The sequence below is a fragment of the Mustela lutreola genome, chromosome 9 (assembly GCF_030435805.1).
Source record: "Mustela lutreola isolate mMusLut2 chromosome 9, mMusLut2.pri, whole genome shotgun sequence".
NCBI lineage: Eukaryota > Metazoa > Chordata > Mammalia > Carnivora > Mustelidae > Mustela > Mustela lutreola.
In genome coordinates, this window is record NC_081298.1 from 109,893,404 (window position 1) to 109,917,734 (window position 24,331).

General features: G+C 47.2%; 1 protein-coding gene across 4 annotated transcripts in view; it reads right to left on the bottom strand.

Moving 5' to 3' along the window:
• ACOXL (acyl-CoA oxidase like) overlaps nt 1-24,331 on the bottom strand; it is a 349,566-nt gene that overhangs the window by 36,753 nt on the left and 288,482 nt on the right. For all 4 annotated transcript variants that reach the window (XM_059188392.1, XM_059188391.1, XM_059188389.1 and 1 more), the window contains one exon: nt 16,332-16,402. In XM_059188392.1, the coding sequence (XP_059044375.1) occupies nt 16,332-16,402 (71 nt within the window). The remainder of the gene's footprint in view (nt 1-16,331; nt 16,403-24,331) is intronic.

A 24,331-nucleotide genomic window follows, 5' to 3' on the forward strand; every position in this document is an offset into this window, starting at 1 on the left:
TGTAGATATAGACAAAGGAATTCTAAAAATGTATAAGGAAGGGCAAACAAACTAGAATGACTAAAACAATTTGAAAGAGAAGAATTAAGTTGGAAGAACAACCCTATTTGACTTTAAGACTTATTATAAAGTTATAGTATTCAAGATAGCATGGTATTGTCAAGGGATAGACACATAGATCAATGGGGAAAAAAACAGGGAACCCAGAAACAGACCTATGCAAGTATGCCTGAATGATTCTTGACAAAGATGCAAAAGGAATTTAATGGAAGAAAAATAGTCTCTCAACAAATGGTGCAGAAACAATCGGATATCAATGGTCAAAAAATAAACAAACCTGACCTAAGCCCCACACCAGTTCACAAATTAGTTCAAAGTGAATCATCGATCTAAATGTAAAATACAAAAAGCTAAAACTTTTAGGAAAAAAATAGGAGAAACCTTCCATTACCTGGGGTTAAACATTCTTAGTTCTTAGGACAACAAAAGCACAGTCCATGAAAGACTATTTGATAAAATTGGATTTCATCAAAACCAAAAACTTTTGTTTTGCGAAGGGCACTGTTAAGAGGATTAAAATGCATGCTACAGACATGGAGAAAATATTTGAAAATCACACATCTAAGAAGGAATTTGTATCCATAATTTATAAAGAACTCTCAAAACTCAAGAGTAGGAAAACAAATTATCCAGTCTAAAAATGGGCAAAAGATTTGAACAGACTTTACTAAAGAAGATATACAGATGGCAAAAAAAGTAAAAGCATGTGAAAAAATTTCAATATCATTAGCTATTAGAGACATGGAAATGGAAACCATGATGAGTTACTCCTACACCCTTAATGGAATGGCAAAAACAACAACAAAATACTGGTAAGATCACATGTTGGCTAAGATTCGGAGCAACCAAATCTCTCATACTCTGGGGATGTAAAGTTTCTTGTAAACTTTAAACAGACATTTACCACATGACCCAATATGCTCACTCCTAGGTATTTACCCTAGAGCAGTGGTTCTCAACTGTGAATGAATTTTGTCCCCCCAAGGGACATTTGGCACACATGAGCCATTCTGGTTGTCATAACTTCGGGATTTCTACTGACATCTAGTAAGTAGAGGCCAGAGATCTTGCTAAACATCCTACAATGGGCAGGGCCTGCAACAAAGTATCTGGCCCCAAAAGTTAATACTGCCAACTTTGAGAAGCTGCCCTAGAGAAGGAAAAGTTATGTTTAGATAATATAATAGCCTGTATGTGAGCATTTATAGCAGCCCTACTCACAGTCATCAAAACTGGAAATAGCCCAGATGTCCTTCAACGGGTAAAGGGATGAACAGTGGTATATCCATTCAACGGAAACCACCCAGCAATGAAAATGTGTAACTGTTGATGTGTGCAACAACTTAGCGGAATCTCAAAGATGACGTACTGAATGCAGGAAGTCAATAGCAAGTGATTACTTATTGGTTGACTCCATTTACATAACATTCTCCAAAGATAAAACTACAGTGATGGACAATGGCGTGTCGGTTGCTAGGGGTTCTCAGAAGAAGGAAAGGATGATTATAAAGCCATTCTATTAGGGATGGTAGGATGGTCAAATTGTTCTGTATCCTGCCTGTGGCAGTGCTTCCTCAATTCTATGTGTGTGTTAAAATGCATAGAGCCACACATCTTTGAGTAAGGCCCTTTCGTTATATTGAAATACATCATCTTCCTTTGTCCAGGGTCCTCTTCCTTCATTGTAGCAAACTCCAAGCTGAAATCGCTAGATTTTCGAAAGGTTCTCTGTTCTGAAACCTTATCCAAGGATCCCTCCTTGATTTCCTCCACTGAAAGTTACCTCTTCCTTTCCTGGGTTCCCACAGAGGTATGTTTTCCCTTCTGTTACATGTTCTGCTTGTTGGTGTAATTGTTTGCCCACGTGTCTTTCTCCCTGCCCACAAGGTGATCAGGAAGGCAGGAGCTGCGGTTCATGGCAACTTGGAATTTCTGCAGCACCTAGCGCAGCATCAGGGCTCAGTATGCATTTGTGGAACGGAAGAGTTCAGAGTGGCTTGGTTCCCAGGAGCATAAGTCCACCGGGACCAAGAACAGCAAGAAGGGAGGTTGCTTGCGATTTATGACAAGTAGGCAGCCTATATCCATGGCCTGAGCTGCATAATGAGCAAGAAGATAAAGCAAAAAGACTAACTTGGACCTCTAGTGTCAGAGAAGATAAACAAAGCTTATTAATTCATGGTAATACCAGCATGATATCAGAACAGTTTCCCCCAGCAACAACCTAGTTCTCTCACTGTGATGAAGTGCTCTGCCTTCTGCCTCAGACTTTAGCCACTTGGGATCTGCGTTATTGCCTTGCAAAATTGATGGGCAGTGGCACCATCTCTTGGTTTAAGGAATTTCTGCCAACATTAGCAAAAAGCATTGGCTTTACAATTTCTAAGGGCATTCCCTGCAATAGCAGAGTGATTAAAAACTGGACTGGTCTGGAACAATGCCCCTCTCTAATCCTTCTGGTACACCTGCCCAGGCTCCTCCAAGCCATCAGCTTCAGGTGTGAGCTTATCGGCTTCCATCAGAGAACTCTTATTCATATTTAACTGGAAAAGCAAGGAGAGGCAGCTTTGGTGTCTTTTTCTTTGATCACCCGTGGAAGTTGTTCAAGATCAAAGTTTCTTTTTCTTCCAAACTTATTATAACTTATTTTTTAAAAATCCATTCTGCTCGATATTTCTTGTGTCTTAAATGTTTCTCTTCGTAAAAGAGGTGGCAGATAGTAACAACTGAATCATTCTGGTAACTCAGAGTGCTCTGGGAGAAGAGGGTTGAGGATGAAGGTGATCTTTTCCTTCTGAATTTTTGGATCTTTGGACATAGAGGAGCCTGGGATAGCCTGTTATTCATCACCACATTCTGTGGCAGGGTAACAAGTTTCTCTCCATGGGACATGAGTATCACAGTAAAGTGACGGTAGGCCAAGAGCTAGTGTCATGGTGGATCAAACACGAAGGGCATGGTAAAGGGAGGATGGGCCACAGACAGCCAGACCCAAGGCACGTCCTATTTCATGCCTCATTAGAAAAGTCTAGACGTAGCTATATTCTGGCGTCCTCAAACACGGGGAAATGAAGAGTGTAGAAAATCATCTGCAGGAAGCAAAAACTTGACAAGCCAAAAGAGGAGACAGAGGGAAATTTCTGGAGAGGGTAACCTTGAGACATCTTCTCAGCAGCATGCTGAATATCAGTGTTTGGCCACAGGGGATACCAGAGCCCTAGTGCTTCTGAACCTGCTTCAGTCTACCTGAGGGTAGACTGATAAGAAAATGTTTTTTCTTCTTTAGGTGGTGGTGGGGGGTCTTACAGCTGACTGCAGAATTCAAGCTATCCCGTGATTGCCATATTCTGGTAACTACATTATCTCCCTTACCATGTTCAGTGGGAGTGGGAGAATTCAGAAAATAAAGTTTTGTAGGCAGAGATGAGGCTATTCCCTCTGGGGCTTCTTACACAATCCACTGTTTAGACCAGTTCAGAACCATAGCATACCCCTACTTTATGCAGACAGGTTAAGCAACTTGGACCAAAGCCTTCAGTTGGGCTCTGCTCTTCTGACTTGTTTTAACCCATAATTGATCCTATCTTCTTGTTACTCCCAATTCCCTATCTGTCCTTGGCTTTGCAACTATCACCACCATCCATCTTCAAATTTTTTTCATCTTGCAAAGCTGGAACTCTGTACTCGGTAAATAACTCCTCATTCTTGCATCTCTATGGTCCCCAATCACCAATCTACTTCCTCTGCTGTCTCTATATGTGAGTCCCTCATGTAAGCAGACTCATGCAACATACATTCTTTGTGACTGGCTAATTTCACTTAGCATAATGGCTTCAAGGTTCATCCATGCTGCCCATGTGTCAGAATAGCCTTCCCTTTTTAAGGCTGAATAATATTCTATTGCATGTGTACACCACATTGTATTTATCCATTCATATGCTGATGGACACTTGGACTGTTTCCACCTTTTGGCTATTGTGAATAGTGCTGCTATGAACACGAGCATACAGATAACTGTTTGAGTCACCCCTTTCAATTCTTGTGGGTGTATGCCCAGAAGCAGAATTGCTGGTTCACCCAGTAATTCTATTTTTATTATTTTTAAAAGATTTTATTTATTTATTTGGGAAACAGAGCAAGAGACCATAAGCAGGGGGAGAAGGAGAGAGAGTGAAGTGGACTCCCTGCTGAGCAAGGAGCCTAGTGCAGGGCTGGATTCCAGAACCCTGGGATCATGACCTGAGCCAAAGGCAGATGCTTAACTGACTGAGCCACCCAGGTACTCCTATTTTTAATTTTTTAAAGAACTGCCACACTGTCTACCATAATGATTATATCATTTTACATTCCCACCAACAGTGTACCAGTGTTCCAGTTTCTCCACATCCTTGCTAACACAAGTTATTTCATTTTTTTTTAATAGCAGCCATCCTAACGAGAATGAAGTGGTATCTCATTGTGACTTTAATTTTTATTTCCCTATTGATTAGTGATGCTGAGCATCTTTTCAGGTACCTATTGGCCATTTGTAGATCTTCTTTGGAGAAATGTTTATTCAAGTTCTTCGAACATTTTTGAACCAGATTTTTTTTGTTGTTTATTTTTTTAAGGATTTACTTATTTATTGGAAAGCAAGAGAGGGGGAGAGAAAATGAGCGGGAGAAGGTGCAGAGAGAAAGAGAGAAGCAGACTCCTCACTGAACATGGAGCTTGATGTGGAGTACAATGCAGGGCCCAATGTGGGGCTTGACCTCATGACCCTGAGATCACAACCTGAGCCAAAATCAAGAGTCAGGTGGTTAACAGACTGAGCCACCCAGATGCCCCAAAAGTAAATAGTTTAGATGCAACAATTAAAGACAGAGATCAGCAGAGCAGATTAAAAATATGAACCACCTCTACGCTGCCTATGGAATCATAGAGATAAATAGTAAAAGGTTAAAATATATATAAATATATAAATATAAATATATATATATATATGTAGAGAGAGAGAGAAAGAAAGAAATATCACAGTTTCATAGTCCAGTGGTATAACAGTTTAAGTGTTTATTTCTCTTTACCCTCCTCTGTTTACAATATAACTGTTTTAGGTTTTTTTTTTTTTCTGTATACATTTAGAATCACATGAGATAGTGTTACTATTTTTGCCTCAGTTGTTAAACATAATTTAGAAAACTCGAAAGGAAAAGAAAAGTAGTTTGAATTTACCATTTTTGCTTAGTATATTGTTCCTTCCTTCCTGGTGTTCCATGACTCTTTCTTCCACTGCTTCTTTTCTGTTTATAGAACCTCTTTTTAAAAAAGTTTTTATTTAAGTAATCTCTTCACCCAGTGTGGGGCTTGAATTTACGACCCCAAGATCAAGAGTCACATGTTCTTCCAACTGAGCCAGCCAGGCACCCCCTATAGAACTTATTTTAGCCATTCTTTTAGTATAGGCTTAATGGTGACAAATCCTGTGATCTTTCTTCATCTAAGAATATCTTTATTTCCCCCACATTTCTGAAGAATGTTTTCACTGGATATAGGGTTTTTGGGTTGATGGGTTTTCCCCCCTCAAACATTTGAAAATATGTTACTTCCTTCTGGCACCATGGTTTCTGATGAGAAATCTTTTGAATTGATTTTCCCCTATAGAAAAGGTGTTATTTCCTTCTTATTGCTTTCATTTTTTTTTTCCGTCTTTAGTTTCAGAATTCTTTTGTCTTTAGTTTTCAGAATTTTAATTATGAGGTGTTTTGTTGTGGATTTCTTTCAGTTATGCTGTTTTTCATTCAGCTTCTTGAATGTATAGGTTTATGCCTTTTGGCAAATTTGGGAAAATTTCAGCTCTTATTTTTTTGAGTACTTTTCCAAACTTGTCATCTTTCTCCTCTCCTTCTGGGACTCCAATGACACAAATGTTAAGTCTTTTGTTATAGTCCCAAAGGTCCCTGATGCTCTTTTCTCTCTCTTCTTCCTTCACCTCCACCTCCTCCTCCTCCTTCTTCTATGTTAACTCTGTTTTTAGATTCAGTTAGTTTTTCTCTTTTTTAAAGAGTTTATTTGCATGTAATCTCTACACCCAATGTGTGCCTCGAACTCATAACCTCAAGATCAAGGGTCATATGCTCCCCTGACTGAGCCAGCCACGTGCCCCTCGATTCAGTTAATTTCTATTATTCTATCTTCCAGGTCAGTTAGTTTTTCCTCTGTCCCTTCCATCCTACTGTTGAGACCATCTATTGAGATATTTATTTCAGTTATTATATTTTCCAGTTCTAATATTTCCATTGGTTGCTTGTATTTTCTATTCCTTTGCTGAGACTATTCGATGAGACTTCTATTGTTTTATTTATTTTAAGCATGTTTGAAATTACTCTTTGAAACTTTTTTATGTTGTCTTTTTTTTTAATTTTTAAAAGACTTTATTTATTTATTTGACAGACAGAGATCACAAGTAGGCAGACAGGTAGGCAGAGAGAGGGGGGGAGGCAGGCTCCCTGCTGAGCAGAGAGCCTGATGCGAGGCTCGATCCCAGGACCCTGGGATCATGACCTGAGCCAAAGGCAGAGGCTTTAACCCACTGAGCCACCCAAGCGCCCCATGATGTCTGTTTTAAAATCTTTTTCAGATCATTTAAACATCACTGCCATATCAGTGAGGTGTCTACTGATTGCCTTTTTTTTTTTTTCTTTTCCATTCAGTTTGAGATTCCAGTTCTTGGTGTGATGAGTGATTTTTACTGGAACTTAACCATTTGGGGTATTATATTATGAGACTCTGGATCTTATTTAGATATTATTATAGCTAACTTTCTGTGATACTGCCTCCTCAGAGGTTGGGAGGCATGCACTTCAGCCACTGTTAACAGCCAAGTTGGGGAAGTGTCCCTCATTACTGCTGAGTAGAGGTAGGTAGCTCAGCACTAGGTCTCCACTGATAACCACCTTGGCTGGGAGGATAGGAGTCCCTCATTTCTACTCTCTATATGACCTCCACTGATACCACGGGTGTCATTACTACTAGGTGGTGGTCAAAGTCCTGAATTTCTACTTGACCTTCTCTGCTACCACCATAGCAGGAAGAGGGAGGGGTGATAGTAACATCAAGAGGTTACTACTTGATGAGGAAGTCTAGGCTCCCTACGTGTTTCCCAAAGACACTCTAGTGGGATAGGGGTAAGGTCTCCTTACTGCCAAGTGGAGATGAGTACCCTAGTTCCCTACTAGGCCTCCTCTGACATAATACCAGTGGTGAGGCTGCATTTCCTCTTTATGGTCTAGTGAACAGGGAAATCTACACTTCCCATAAGACTATTCTCAGCATGGATGAAGGTGGTTTCATTGATTTTTCTGTAGGTAGGTATTGCTGGATTAGAGCAAGTATTGCTTATAAGGTTTCTGTCTTGCTGGCCCTTTTCTGGTCCTTTAGATTTTGGCCCTTTTTTTGTGGTGTGGGGGAGTGTCTGTTCTTGTTCTTGTTAGCCCTCTCCAGGTTTCCAGCTTCTTCAGCTCCAAATAAAGGATGTGTGCAGCATAGAGAAAATCCAGGGGACTCCCATCACAGCATTCCTGAGGTCCCTAGCTGGTCTGCTTTCAGTTTTTTCATGTTAGCTTTATAGCTAATGTCCAGTGTTTTTAGTTGAAATTATCAGAAAGAATAGGGATGGATGAGTCTGTCTGCTTCATCTTCCTGGAAGCAGAAGTCTGCCTGTCTGCCCATGTCACACAGCTGAGACTCTCACCCAAACTGAAAGTCCTTCACTTTTAATAATAGGTTTGTTCACCTCATTTATATAATTGGTCCTAATTCTGACAGTCAGTGTTAGATTTTCTGTGAAAGCACTTTCACAAATAACATATTTCTCAAACTATCATCAATAGGCTATTCCTAGTTTCTCTTCCCATCAGGCAAGAGTTTTAAGAAAACATCAAGTTGCTCCATCCGCTCCTGTCCTTTTTATAGTCCTGGAAGAGATGAAGGTAGAAGATACTCCCAAAGGTGAAGACATTTCATCAGGAGAACTTGAGAAAAAGCAACAAGTGGTTGACTGCTACCTTCATGTTGGCTATTTTCCTGGCATTTATTCCAAAATTAAGTTCCTTTCTCCTTCCTCCCTTTCTCCTTTGGGAGTTGATTTAACCCATCTTTTTTCTTTTTTCCCCATCTCAAATTTGATACCAGGGTGTGTGTGTGTGTGTGTGTGTGTGTGTGTGTGTGTGTGTACTTAAGAACATTGTAAAATTAACCAAAACCAGAGTGGCTAAAATTTAAGAAGGGTAAGAGGGAGAGTCAAAAAGATGTAGGGAGCAAAAATCCTGTCTCCTAACATTTCCAGTTTTCAGTCAGGCTGCACACGTGGTCAGCGGCAGCCAGGGGAGCTGGCTGAGTGGGATTGCTGAGCTTTGCCACCTTCCTCAGCCCTGTCCGAAGTGATGCCCACATAACTTTAGTGCTAGTGTCTCCTTCACTGTGTGCTGGGAAATCTGTCATCCCCTGTAGCCACTCTGTAATTCTGTTAACGTATGGTAGCCTGCGTTCCTACCACTGAAAGCCCCTGATGGAATTTCTCTGCATTCTGGGTTAGTCACTCAAGAGAAGTCTCCTGGGCACCACAGCGTCTTGACCTCTTTATTCAAATGGTAAAATAACAAGTTTGGGCTGGGCTCTGTTCTCTCCTCTCACTTTAGGCCCCTTGGGTCAAATTTTGCTCTCATTTTCCCACAGATGGCTTTTACCAAATCCTTCCATTTCTCTTATTTGTCTCAAGTGATTTCCTCTTCTGCCCTCCGCCCTGTCATCTAGAACAGCCTGAAATAAAATCTGCCCCCCACCCCGAGCTGTGCAGGGAAGACATGAAGGGCAGAGCCTTTAGGGAGGGACCCGCCTCCACACGTCCTGTGCCAGACTCACGGGGGCCACAAGTTCCCTAAGGGTTGTGTTCTCCATTCTTGGGGACAGCCACTGCTTTTCTGAACACTGGAATGTTGGCTTTCCAGCCGTTCTCCACTTAGATACATAGGCAGATGTTTGACAACGAAGTATCAAGGAGGCAGAGCAGGTGCAGTGTTGTCACACAGTGCAGCCGTCCACCCATGTGATCGTGTGGTCCTCGTAGGGGATTGGGCCCACGTAATGCTTATACCTGATGGCATTAGCCTGGAGAAGCACTGGTCCATTTCCTCTGATAGCTCTGTATGAGGCTGAGTGCTGAGCTTTGCCACATAAGTCAGACTCTCAGAGAGAAGAGTAGGTTCCCCTACTGTGGGACAGGGAATCTCTCCACCTTTTTCCTCCTCATTTCCCAACACCCATCTCATGCTCACAGAGCAACTGTTAGCCGAGGGCGACTTCCGCTGCATTGCCTCTCAGAGACTCTGACATGGACCTTTGGAAGTAACAGAAGTCTTCCAAGCCGAAGGAAGGACTATTGATTGAATGGTGTAATTCCAAGGTAGCTATGGCACAAGAAGGAAACATGCAACAGCACAATAAGAATGGAAGCTTCTGGCCACCTCTCCCCTGGAGAAGCAGCTGTCTGGGCCCCCTGCTTTGGCAGCCAGCTCTGAAGGCATGCATCGGTGCACCTGAAACACTATAAACGGAAAGCTCAGAACACAGCTCGCATTGACCCCACCAGTAAGCACAGTGGAACCCACACAGTTGGTTAAATTTAATTTCCTGCAGAGCCACAGAGACTGAGCTCAAATGCCACCTCCTCTGAAGTCTTCTTGAAGTCCACGTTGAGTTGGGCAACCCAGCGGAGTGTTCCATCAGCAACCTGAACTTCCTCCCATCCCGACATGCTTGCTTTTTGGGGGGATGCAAGAACTACCGGTCACACCTTATGATTCAGGGAGCTGCCTGAGGACGAGGGCGAGGTCTTACTAAGATGAGCGTCCCCAGTGCCTAGCACAGTGCCTGGCACAAAATGGGCCCTTATAAATGTTCACGAGGAAGGCTTGTGATGGGAATCTGCAGAGAATGCCCAGAATAACCCTTCTGTTGACTTAGAGTGAAGTCTGAGATGTTCTCACCGGGTATTTGTTCCTTTGAGTTAAAGTTAGTCCTATGCACTGAAGATCCACATTAGAGTTTCATAGGGTGGATAATTGTCCCTGAGACCGTTGGCGGGGGTGGGTTTGAGAGTAGCACTGCAGAACCTTGGCACGGACTTGGAACTTGTGACGAGAGGACAGAGATTGAAGGGAGGAGAGGCGTTCCAGGGCACCAGTGGCACAGAGGTATGGGCAGGAGAGAAAAACCAGTGACTGCCGGAAGACTAGGCCGGAGACTTGATTTCTACATCACCGGTAGTTCTGTTCCCTTATTAAATATTAAAATATATATATATATATTTTTTTTCAAGTGATCCAGGTACCAGAAAAACATTACCTAGTGCACAATAGGCTCTTGTGGAACAGCTTATCTCCAAAACATCATCAGCCACGTGCTCACTTCTGTCCACGAGGCATTGGCTTGCAAGGAGTCGGGAAGGGGACAGGAAAGGAACAGGGGATGTGGACTGAATTTCAAGACAGCCCGTCACAATCTATGCTAAAGGAATTCAAACAGGGATTGAATTGGTTCACCCAGGACTGGGTTCAGAAATGGAGTCAAACCCCAGAAGAGAGCCCTTTTCCTCCTGTGTGGGAGGCCTGCTCCCATGACCAGAGCCTGACGACTGAGCAGTGGCTGTGGGCACACGTGGTGCACACACAGGATGTTTGCTCCTGCTTGTTGCTCAGGGGCCCACGCTACTGTCAAAGGCAAGGAAGGGCCTGTGAGAGGCTCCATGGGTATTAAAAAGGCCTCCCGCAGCAAGGAGGACATTATAGTCCTTCCCACACTTGATGGGAGGTGCTTATAATTAACTCTTGGCTGCTGGGTCTGGTGCTTAAACTAGCTACCACCTACACACGCTGAGAAAAGGAAGAAAGAGCAGTTAGAATGCAGGAAAAAGGGAAAAACCCCACCTCGCCCACTTGACAGGCTCAAACTGCCGCTGCCAGCCGCCTGTGAGGCAGGGACAGTCCCCAGTAGACGCCTGCTTAGATACTGGGGTTGCCGTGGCGAGCATCCCATCAGAGCTGGAGGGGCTGAGCCCTTCCCTACCGTGCAAAAGGGCACCCAGGGACCCTGCAAGCATGTGTTGGCCATTCCGTTTTAGTTTCTGCCCCTTGGGCCGAGCAGCATGGAGGGGAGTGGGGAAGGTAAGGAGGGGACTGAGGGAGAAGTGAAGCAGAAAGAATCTTTGTGACAATGACAACTTCAGAACACTAGATAACCAGCCTGCTGGATGTTTCTAAACCTTCTGAGGGGAGGTGAGTCAGTGGAGCGGTCATGTGGAAAATCCCCTCTCTCCTCAGCGCATAGCCATTCCTGTGCTAAGGTAAACCCTCATCCCTACCAGGCCGGGACCCCATCAGGCTAGGAGAAATCGCCCGTTTCTGGGAAGGAGCTGTATTTGTGTAAACTGGGAGGACTGATGGGTTGGGTCATATGGTTCAATTGACAATTTCTGGTTTCAAGAAGGGCTCAAGTGTGTCCCATTCGCGAGCACATCACCAGACAGAGAAAGGGCCCGATCTGGCCGGGCACAGTGCTGAGGGGATGTGGGGGAGGGAGGCTGTGCATCCCTCTGTCCACATCAGCCCACTTTCCCCTGTGCATTTAGGGGCAGCCTTCATACTTGGTAGCTGGTAAGAAATGCTAAGGAAGCTTCCAGCCGCACTCCTGCCAGCCCAGCATATACCTCTGGGGAGCCGCCTTGGAGCACCGTCTAGGCAGATTTTCTCGACCTCCACTTTGACCTCAGCATCTGGCAGCTGTGCCCACCGACTCTGATGGGCCTGTGGACGTGGCAGTTGGGCAGCCAGCAGATAGGACAACTGCTCTGTTTGTGTCCTCAGACCCAGGGGTCACCCACCTTGCCATGGGCACTCGGCTCCCTCTGCCAGCACTCCACCCAGGATGGGACCTCCGGGCTGCTGGAGCAGCAGCCCTGCTGAAGGCCTGCTATTCGGGGAGCCTAGATTCAAGATGTGCTATTTATTTTCACGTGGGCAGCTCCGTTCTTGTCGCTGCTTTCTACAGTAGAGGTGGTATCAGACCCCACCTACAGAAGGGGCTACCTTGAACTTCATACAGTACCTCTGGCCCAAGCCCTGAGGGAGAGAGGCTGAGCCAGGCTGCAGGGCGAGGAATATTCCAGGCGCTTGCTCAGTATCACTGGAGTGGCGAAGGCTGGTTCTACTGCCTTGCTCCAGTTCAAACATATCAGCAAAAATTTCTCCAACGAGCTCTTGTCTCCTGATCTGGGGGGAGAAGCATTTCCCGGGAAATGGCCACTTTCCCCCCGAACATCCTTCTTGCTTTTCCAAGGGAAGCTGGGAGGCACAGCAGGCCACTGCCTCAGGAAGTTTTTGTCCCAGTGAGGCTCTTCGTTGGGGCTGCTGTCTCCTACCCAAATTGGAAATGACTGCTGCCAGGTGTGTAAGAAACTCCCTGGAGGACAGAATGAGGAAGTGTGATGATTTACGTTTGATTTAGAAAATGAAGGTCCAAATGCAGATAGGCGGCAAGAGGTCCGTCTTCCTGCCGATTTCCATCACCGAAAGAGGGGTACGATTTTTAACATGTGACAATTGTTGGGGGAATGGGGACAAGGAGCATCTGTACCAACTCTGAGAGTTGAAGAATTATGAGGCAAGCTTCAGCCCTTTCACTGAGGGAGGGATTTTGGATTTGATTCAAAAACAGGCTAACCAAATGCCCTAGTTTTCCTGGGACAGTCAGGGTCTCTGCTGGCCGCCCATGTTTAATTTTCAGTGGTTCCCCCTTTCCCTTTCAAAAAAGTCTGGATTCGGCTGAGAAGTTCTATGATCACCCTATGCCAAAGGAGAGAGAGAGAGCGCGCATGCACAAGCTATGGCTGGAAGTGAATCCAGAATAGTGACGAGTAGGAGGGGGTTTCTGAGAAAGTTGGTTTTGCTGAGCCTCAAGGAAAGAGGCAGGCAGTGGATGCCGGCCCATTCTCAAGCATGTTCAGAGAGACAGTCTTGCTGGCCACATCCAGGAGTAGATTTGCAGAATGTGGATGCTGGCAGGATCTCTGGGGGTCATCTAATTCATGTCTTCTTTCACCACAATAGGGCACTGGGCTAAAAGAGATCTAGAAGGGACCTACCCAAGATCACACCTGGTTCCCAGCAGCGTGGGGACCAGCCTTGCCCCTGGAGGGTCAGGCCCAGGTGCTCTGTTCTGGGAGAGAGGGAAAGGGATGGTTCTGAAAGATGCTATGGGGGATTAATACTGCCCTGCGTGTGACATGGCAGCCCCAGAGCCAGGAGAGTCACAGGCTGTGCCGTGGATCTGAGGCTGATGAGGGAGGAAGGAGACGCATGAGGTTCAGACAGGCTGGGCAGGAGTGGCTGTGGGGCTGGAGCGTGGGTCTGCAGAGGACCAAAGAGACTAACTGGCCAGGAGAACTAAGAACAAGTGAAGAAACAGGTAGGTAGGGACGGGAATGGGGTCATAAAAGTAATTTCTAGAATCAAATTCTTTACTCTGGTTCAAATTGTAGTGAAATTGCATGAAAAAGCAAGACCTAAAGACAACTGTCTTATCCCTTGGCACCTCTCTCTTAGCCGCTCAACAGGGCTGCAGTAGTGGGAACATCCTAAGTTAGGAACAGCCTTGACCTCTACTTGGTAGACGAGGAAACTGAGTCATGGAGAAACCAGCTCCTTTCTGTCTCATGATGCTCTTAGCAAATGGGGTGTGATTAAGGACAAGCCACAAGAGTGATTCTACCAGACAAGCCACAAGAGCGATCTTGTGGTTTCACTGCAGTGTGACCTCCCATGCGGCTCTGGTGTGGTGGAGGGGGTGAGGTGGTAGACTTTTCTGTGCATCTACTCATCTGGTTGGAGGTCCCAGGATGAAGCCCAGCTTGGGGCTCCAGAGACCTGGCTTTCTGGTCCCAGTTCTGTTGTCTACTAACCAGTGACGGTGGGAAGTCACTTCTCCTCTCTCCCCGACTCTTCTTGGTTGTCCGGTGAAGGTTTTCGCTTCAGCCACCTCCAAAGTCTCAGATCCTGACTCTGTTTTTCCAGAGATATCTTGACCTTGGTTCAACAGATATCTGACCTTGGCTTAGCTACAAGTTTAACCCCTGCATCTTCTTGAGGTCTAGGTATAGAGCACACTGACATATCTGAATGGAATAACCATCCCCAGGTCTCAGTTATCTCTGACAATGTAGGAATACAACAGCATTGTATGTATCGTTAAAAAAACACACACACGCACAAAAAACAAAATCAGAGCTATGGTTTTTGCCTCCAACAACTTTTTACCCAACGAAATTGAATTAAATGTTGAAGTTTTTTGCAGATCATCTTCAAAGAGAAAAGCTCAGCCCAGTAAACATATAGTGGACTACAGGCTGATTGTAATCAAAATTATCTCCTGTCACCCTGAGCAAGTTCTCCCACATAACGTCTACAAAAATCCTACACACTGCTGTCACACCCACGTAGTGCTCTCTGATATGTGACCTTAGAAACCTCAATCCTCTGAAAAAAAAAATCATAAATAGTTTCAGTATATATGAACTGAGCACACATTTTGTTCAGCGAAACTTCTTTGATGATGCCTGTTCAAATACCTGCAGATATTGAGAAAACTCCCACAGACATCGTCCTCAGCCACCCCAGTACATTCTGCAGAAACCAACAGGGAAGACAGACCATACTGAATGCCACCGGCGATCATGCATATTCCAAGACAACTTAGGCTATCTTAACCTCCCTCTGCCGCTTGCACCTGCTAGTTTCTGAGCCAGTGTTCCAGAGAAGACAGGCTGGGGGCAGAAGGAGAGTCATCAGGAAGGTGAGAAACGGAGAGGAGAAGCGGGATTTTGGTGGCATTCTGTCCACCCTCCCAGTAGAGACATGGAGAAGCTCAGAGTCACTGGGGCATCTCAAGTCACTAGCAGTACCAAGCAGCACACAGGAGTGTGTTCAGCACAGAGAAGCAACACTAGACAGAAGAGGAAGGAAGGGTCTAAAGGCTCTGTGTTGGGGGGCCCAAGAGCTTCTTCAAGGCCACAGAAATACAGCCTGTTACCTGGGAGGAAAGGTCCTTGGGGAATATGTGTCAGGTCAGGGGGCTGAGGGCTAACTGCGAAAAACCTCAAAATACCAAGAAAACTCATGTGCCTGACTTTACGCTGCTCCAAGCTGGTGTAGCATACCCAGGCCCCCAGTGGAGCAGTCTCCCAGACAAATCCATCATTCGGTATCAGCACTCCTTGATCATAAAATTAACATCACTGAAAGCTTAGGAAAAAAAAAAAACAAGACAGAACAAAAATATCACATCTTAGGCAAATGAGTTGGAAATCCCTTACAGTGACGCCCTATTTTTTTCTACCCATCTCTAAAGTCGGAGGACACCTGGTACAGTGTTTAGGTAAGAGATGCTGCTCCTGGACCAACCACACAGTTTCCTGATGGTACAGAATTGAAATGACATCATGGAAATGCATATTTCTCAAGGTCACCCTAAGTATAGTTTCTAGGTGAAAACATGAGTCTTAGTCATTGGTGGAAAGGTGTTTGTGTGCCTTTGTGACTTGCTGGTATCTCTCACTCTCTGCCCTTCCAAGACAAAGTTTTCATTAAATCCATGCAAGCAACCAGCCAAGTTCTCCCACACTCTCGGCTCACCTCGATGTACAACCTAAATGTAGGTTAGATGGCACCTGTGCTCCTTTATCGCTCAAGGGCAAGGGATCTCTGACATCTTATCTCTGACATAAGATGCCCATTCCAGCCGTTCCTCGGAATGGTCTCATTTGTGTAGCGGTCCCCGCGGTGATGAAAGTAAGGATGTGGCAGACACAGAACATATGAAATCCTTTGTCTTAATTAAAAAGTACAGTGAGAGTCGTGGAATTTGGCCAAGCCTCATAAATCTGCTCAAAGAATCAAGATTCTGTCAGATAAGCTTAAATAGAACCAGCGGAGTCCTCCGGAGAATTAAACAGAATCCCTGCTAGTAGTTGACACCCACTCTCCTGTCACTTTGCTGCAGTCTGTGGACGGCGGCTGTGCTCATTAACCAACAGCCCTCCTACCCGCCGATGACAAGTGTATCCCCGCGGAGCACGGGACTCAGGGATGATAAATTTACTCTTGCTTGTAAAAATGAAACTCTCCTTGGGGCAATGAAAGGGCTGCGAGCCTTTAAGGAAATCAGTACTTTGTCTGATAACCTACCTTCATGAACAAGGCCTGGTCCTCTCGGCCAGGACAGCTCCTCACCGCCAGGCAGAACTGTTCTAACGTAACTGGAAGGAAGAAACAGAAAAGGTGAATGACCTTTCTGCCCTTCTGCCCCCCCACCCCCGGCTCCTCTGGTATGGAGAGGAACAGGGTAGTTGTAACAGATAACAGATACAGGGGACCGCTACTACACATCTTTCCCTGGTGATGGGATAGCTAGAGCTCCTGCTGTCCCCGGAGGGGGTGACTTCTGCACCCCTGTGAGCTGGGATGATGACATCAGAGCACAGGGTCATGACCATCAACGGAACTCTATCCTAAACCTACGGGAGATCCTGGGTTCAGCCACCAATGACCATGAGGGTCCCCCAAAGACCATGCCATATCCTTGTTTCGTGTGATCTCCATTTAGAGAACCACCTGCCTTTGTAAATTTGGCTGTGGTGGATTTTCTGTCTCAGTCTTCTGTTGTGATTCCCATATGGATTTAAGGCCTCTCTTGGTGTGAACGTGATAATGGTCCTCAGTGTTGACTTAAGTAGATCCCCCAAACCCCCCCTACATATTGCAAGTCATGTTTCCCCGACCATTCTTTTCCAACAGAATGGCAGAGAGAAACTCAGGAAAGCTGGCAAGAAAAAAAAAATTACTTTTAACCATCCATTTAAATTGACCATGAAAACTCTAAGAATATTAATTTATACAATTTATAGGAATCACATTCCCCTTCTCTGTCACGGTGGCCTGACTCCCATCAAAAGCCCACTTGTGTGGGCACCCCCTTTTTATTTTGGTCAAACAAAACACCAAACCACACACTACCTTCCCTGTACACTGTTTTGACTATATTATTTCACTTTCAAAAATGCTCCCATGAGTCCCTGCCAGCCTCAGATTTAAATCTACTTCTTTTGACAGGTATTAAGGCTTTAACTTAGTCAACCATCTAGACAAGCCTATTATCTCTAGACTCAGAGCAGTGTTCACTCTCTACTTGTCATAACCTTTCACCACCGTCTGCTGGGCACAGTCCCACCACTTGCCTTGGAGCCAAGCAAGCCCATCCCTCCACTGGAAACTTGCAGGCCTGCCATACATTCAGAGCCCCTGACCACCTCTGGGGTCCAGCCCAACCTCCACAGAGCCACTGTGGAGCAGTGGGCAGAGCTACACCTAGCCTTGTGACCAAGGGACCGCCTCATTCCCCTGTTCTGACCCTAAGGATGTCTGGAGGTCATGTTTACAAATGCAGATGTTTTGAAGAGAATGATATCATCAAAAAAAAAAATTTTCATCAAGCATTGCCTGGGTAATTTTTTTGTGTTATGTTCAATGATATCTAATGACCTGACCTAAAGTTACCTAAACACAAATCTTTAGACGGTTGTGATCTATGACTAAATTACTCTATGCAGTTTTAACTGTTTTCAGTTGTATCTTGTGCTGATGATTTTTTTCCACATCTAAATGTTTGCTTTGATCCAGTCAAAACGTGCTCAGAACCAACAGAGAGATCAGTGTTGCCTGCCTACATATATATGTCCATCCAATCATCAGTGGGCTAAAACAAATAGTAATTACACAGAATCTTAAATCATTTTAAACAATTAAAAATTTTAGGAGAGTTAAGAGTTTTTGAAATACAATACATTCCCCATAAAAGGAACTCAACAGAACTCAGCCTGAGCTAGGCTGAGTTCATGCAAATGCGGTTGCTCTCACTGATTCAAAACACGCCCACCCACGGAAGACTCTGGAAGCAGCAACCCATCTCCCTGAACATTGTCATCAGCTCTGTTTTGGTGTGATAAAATATCAAACTCCATGGTCTGAGGAGGACTCAAGAATAGTCTACAGATTCAGATGCTAGGTTTTCTTTAGATGACCTTTTTTGAAGGTGGCTGTTTCATTTGGTAAAGGTTTATGCTGTGACTTGAAATCTTCCTGAGCACAGGTCATGGGAAACTCAACGCTTGCTACTTGCTGACTTAGGCGGGGTGGGGGGCGGGGGGCATTCTCGCTCCTGGATTCTCGCCCTCACCTCTCCTCCTCTGTGGTGACCCCAGAGCCATACCTCCAACTGGCTGTGGCTGGACTCCTCTGTGACACTTAGCTGTTCACTAGATGTGGACACCAGCCCGGGCAGCTGTTTCTTCGAACAGTCGACTTCCATGCCTAGCCCACTGTTCCCTGAATTTTCCCATTTTTGTGGTACTGTCATCCACCAGCCAGTAGGCCCAGATCTCTGATTCTTCCTTCCCGTTCTTGAGCCAGCTGACCCTTCTTGCACAATGCCTCCCGGATGCACCCCTTTCCCACAGCCTAGGTCCCACTTTGACACTGCATAATGCTTCTGCCTCGTTGCCCAACCTCGGGGTCCCGCCCTCCTCTCCTGGCCCTGGGCCCAGCTGCTGCCCCCACAGGGAAACTCGCACTACCAGAGCGCTGCACAGACCCACCCTCTGTTTCTCAGACCTTCTTCCCTTGGGAAGCCCCTTCGCTCTTCGCTCTTCGCTCTCATTAACCCACGGCTGGGTTCTCAGCCATATGCTCCGCTCTGTCTTCTCCCCATCCGCTCAAACCCTGCCCTTCTCCGGGTCCCAGCCAGTCAAGGAGTCAGATGGACCTCACTCATGGTCTTGACCACCACCTGTCCTTGGACTAGCCACATGCTCTCCCTGAGCCTCAGTTTCCTACAGTCACCTGTGGAGACCGGCGCCTGCCTCATGGAGATGGTGTGAGGACGAAAGGATGGGGGGGGGAAGCCAAGGCACAGTGTCAGGCATGGCGCTGGCCTCCCAACTCTGCACCTTTGAGAAACTTTCTCTTGCCCCATCACACGGGTTTCTTCCTGGCTTCATACCTCCGTGGGACATATTATACGCTGACTTTTCTCTAAATCATTTTTTGGCTGATAGGCACATACCCTGCCTTGTCTGAGGAGTGAGCCTCAGCCTCGTGACTTTTCCTGAACTCTGGTCTATGCCTGTCATGTCCAACATGCCCCAAATCACCACCCAGTTTTGTGGAACTGGACCGAAAGGCCCCGTGGGAACACAGGGCCCCATAGACAGAGCTTCCCCGTAGCTGGCTGACTCGGGTTTGCGAGGCCCGAGCCTCTCACTCTGTCTACACAAGCAACAAAAGCCAACCTTGACAACTGGGCACCAGCAGAAGCAGAGCACTTGGATTTCCCAGTTGTTTTTCCCATTGCCTTAGATGTCAGCATGACCTTTGCTCTCGTGCCAACAGTGGGCTTACCGCTCACCTCAGCCCACTCTGATTTCTACCAAATCCCCAAAGAAGAGAGAGAGTCTAGACGCCACCAGCCCTTCTCCGCCAGGTCTGTGTGGCCATCGTGCCTCACCTGCCTAACTCACTGACAAGGTCTGCTGAGAAGCATCTTCACGGAGTTCACATTTCATCCCCCCTCCCGCTTCCTTCCCCGACTTTTAAATAAGAAAAAACAAAACAAACCCTCTAAAAATGAAAGCATCTGTGGTATCCACCTTCCTCTACCCCTGCTGCTGATTCAACGGGGGCTGACTGCCTGATGAGAAAGAGGCAGGCAGCAGAACACGGTTCCGAACAAGGTTCATGGCAGCGGCGCGAGGCTCCTTCCAAGACCCTGAGTGAACTGTTTTGGATTCGACAAAGATTGTTTTAACTGCTCTGAAGCGTCCTGGGGCAGTTTATTTCATCTGGGGTGGGGAGGGGGAATGCAAAGGCTTTCACCTGTCTGAAGACAGTCAAGTTCCCTTGGTTCAACCCTGCACTCAGTGTGACTGAGAGATCGGCCTGACAATACTGAGAGAACAACAGATTCTGAGATAACAAGTCACTTGCGGGGGTGGGGGTGGGGCTAGAAAAAGTGACCCGATTGAAGTAAGAAAATGAAATAAGTAAGAAATTGAAGTAAGGAAATGAAGTACGAAAATGGTAGTTTGGAAGAAAAAAACTTACAGGCCAGTGTGAAATACTTTGTCTCCCCTTGTGAATATGGGCCGCCCTGGGCTCATAGGTGAGGGGTCACACCCTCACCCCTGCAGCCATTTCTGAAAGGTAGACAGGACTTTGCAACAGAGGAGATCCCAAAACAAGGAAATGGTGGTACCTAGAATATCTTTCATTATGACATGTTGATGCAAATAAGGGGGAAAGTAAGACAAACCGAATGCACAGTAGCATTGAACTTACGCTTCCCTTTGAATTCTGGCTGTAAGACTGAAGAACTCTTGCTAAGCTGGCAGGCACAAGTCACCTTAAGGATAACATAGGGGGCAGTATTGCTCAGAAATCCCGTCTTGGAATACTCTTTCAGCTTCTCTCTCAGTCCTCATGACAGGACCCTGGAGAACTGGGGTCCTGCCCCAGGTGGCAAACTTTAAAGAACCTTGCTCTGCCATCCCTCCGGCTGCAGCCTTCCCCATGGGGCAATGGAATAGTGCCCACCTGGAGTCTGCACCCCCCTTCTCCAGGTACTCAGGATCCTAGGCTTATAGCTCGCATCCCTTCCCTGGGAATGTACTCCATCTGCTATGTGTGTACCCCCAGACTCATGGTGGCCAAGGGACAGCTGTTGGCAAGGCTGGACACAGACCTTGTGTGTCTAGACTTGGGAAGATCCGCACAGTGTGGGACAGATCTGGGGGTGGGACTAGTCAGAGATCTGCAGGGGGGATGCTTCTCCCCACACTGCTCAGTTCACAAAACTTCCCACAGTCTGAAAATTGTAAATTGGAGCCTGGCCTTCTGGATGAATGCAGCTGCATTTGTTCAGGCCGGAGGACAGAGTATATTTTCTTCAACACTTTGTCAGCTTGTTTTATACACTTCCCCTGGGCCCCACACAGCGCAGGGCAGTCTTGTGCTAGAGAATGAAGACCTGAAACCAAAACGCAGCTTCACCCAAACCTCTTCAAAGCCAGTGCTTCCATCTATCTCTGGAAAGAGGACACAGGTCCTGGCTGCATCTCTCGTCTGGCAGGAGAAGGAGGCTTTCACAATGCAGACAAGGAAACCAGCCTCTTCTTAGGGGCTGTAGAAATATGGAGACTGACCTCCGCCCCGAAACAGACGGTTCCACCTGGAGGAGTGTGACAGCTGAGCACCGTGGCGGCTGGGCACAGTGCTCTGGGAGCAGTGTCCTCCCTTGCTGAGGCTTCCTTGGCACCAGGGGCGGGTCCCACATCTCCAGCTCAGGTCTGCCTCTCCCTGGGAGCCCTGAGGGTCAGGTTCACCGGGCACCCACCCCCGAGGGTCCTGGTCTGTGGCACAAGGTGGAACATGCTGGTGGCTGTCCCTCAGCCGTCTCCTCTCATATGAGAGTGACAGCCTGCTCTCGCTCATTTTGTAGAACTCTCACTCCAGGCCTCTGCAGTCCCCCACCCACCTATTCATCACAACATAACAGGGAAATGTTGAAAGAAAGAACACACACACACACACACAGAGGCTTCATCTTTGCAGAAAGAACTCTACCTTTGTTTTCAGAATCAACACGGAGGATGAGCAGGGGCTTTTAACTTCTTGGCAACTAGGGGTTGGGACAGATCTGGCCTCCTGCCCACTGAGATGCGGTGAAGGGGTGTGGAGCTCACCCGTGGGGGACTTCCATGCCTGGCAAGGTGCCATGGCGCACTGCCTGGTCCCCTGGCCTGGCTCACAGGATCCATTCCAGAGAGGGGGCAGAACGTGGCACATGCCCCAGACCCCTGCTCTGTGCCCACATTTGGGAGCACAACAGGAGCTCAAAGGCCCAAGCTCGTCTCTAGGCAGACAAGTTCTGCTCCTCTGTAACCGAGCCTCTGCCTGAGTACTGGGATCACAGCACCCCCAAAGGGATAACCTTTGGGATGAGGGGGGACCTCTGCTTCCCCAGGGCAGACACTCCTTTCAATCCCCGTCCACCACCCCTCACGGAAGGTCTTCGTCCTCTCACTTGCTGGCCACACTCCCATGGTTTGTTCTCCATCCCCTGCTCACTCCCGCCCTGGGACTCTTTCCCCAGGGCACCCCAGCCAGGGAAGCTGCCCTCGAGGAAGCCTACACGTGACAGTCACTCTCCAGTTCAGTCCCTTCGTTGGGTTCCTCCTGTCTACCCAGCGAAGGCCAAGCAGTCACGCAGCGTTCGGCGTTCACCCCACAACCTCTTCAGCCTACTTTTACAATGTTCAGTTTTGTTTCCTGGCCTCTCCCCTGAACACTTCCCTTCTGGCAGAATAGGGGCCTTGCCATTCCTTGAACAAGGCCTTTACTTTGCCACCTTCACCTTTGTCCACACTGTGGCCTCCTCCCGGAATGCACTGCTACACTTTCAACATGGAGATCTTGTTCACACTGCAAGCCCAGTACTGAGGGAACTTCTGGAAGCCATCTCAGAGTCCCGTGATATCTGAAAGCTCCCTGTACCTCTCATGGGCCCGTCACTTTCCACACGGCAGGCCACATGTACTCGTATCTTATTCCTCCCCTACACTGAGAACGGTTATAGGTCATCCTAGCTCAAAGTCTTCCAAGTAGGAGGTCCCGAAAACTTTGTAAGCAAATAAACTGCGCCCACAGGCAACATGTCAGCTTGGCCAGGCCCTGCATGCGGAGAGTAGCAGATCCTCCCTACCATCTTAGGGATCCCTAGTCTGAGCCATGCGAGTGACATGTGGTAACTGGTTGCCAAGTGCTGGATGTGGACATTTCCTGTGGGGAGCAGGGGCAGGCTGTGGAGATGGGGGTGGGGGGCAAACCTTGTCTGTGGTGTCTGGGCCTCGGGAAGAAAGGGGTTCCCCTTTCTCCATGGAGAGAGAGGTGCCCCTCTCTCCATGCCTGTGACATCACACACCCATCTGATCTTCCTTCTCGCTGCTTTCAAAGGAGAGCCAGCTGTGGCCTCTGGCCCAAGTCAGGCATACAGTCACAAGAGGGAGCAAGCACACTGGCCACTGACTTTCCAGATGGAGTCCATTCACCCTGGGGCAAATGTGGCCATTCAGTCAGCAAGAGATGAGGGCACAGCTCTTTAGGATTCCCCTCTCTGGAACCTGCAGTCTCCCCATGTGTGGAGAAGCAGCCCGCCTTAGGGGGATGGGACACTCTTTTGTTTATTCAGGGAGGTCCCCAGCTCATTGTGGTCAGTGGGTGCTTTCTAAGGCGTACACCAGTGGTAGTAACTACCACCGTACCTTCTCCCTAGCAGAGAGCCTTCCCCAGGGAACTGCCCCACCCACCTGCAGACCCCTCGTTTAAGGGCAACTCCGACAAGGACCCTCCCTCCCATGCCACACTGATCTTTGAAGAGACGAGGAGTTGACCAGTTTTGGAAAACCAAGAGCTGTGGACTCCAGATACAGCATTTACATCAGGAAGACAACGGACATGACAGCTGTGAGCCATTGCCTGGGGTGCGGCAACAACCCTGATGTTCCACTTTGAGGGGTTCGCCTCTCAGCATGACGCTATGCTCAGGACTTGGGTATTTCTATGTCCTCAGGCCTCTCTGCCATTCCCCATCATGGCGGCTGACTCACAGGCCCCAGGTTCCCCCTTGCTGCACATGTTTAGGCTGGATTTGGTCCTGTCCCCTCCCCCTTGGTACCAGAACCAGCCCAGCCCTCCCCATATCACCCTTAGCACTTCCTCCCGCTTCAGCCTCCACCTCCCATCACTCTTAAGGTCCTGTAGATCCCTGTAACGTATCCAGAGTGGCCTCCCCGGCCTCCCGGTCCCGCCTACACTGCTTCTCAGCTTGTAGCCTCATAGCAGTGTGCTGGACAGCCAGGCCAAACCTCCCGGGTCACAATTCATCTCCACATCACAGCTGCAAAATGCTTCCTACAGCCCCAATCTGGTCATGGCTTCCCCTGTTCCAGATCTTTCCCGGAGCCTTGCTGACTGTGGAGGTTGACAATGAAAGCTCCTAGACAAGGCCCGCAAAGGCCTCTGGGATCCTCTGTCTTGTTGCCTATGTGCATCCTGCCCTTCAGACACACCAAATTATG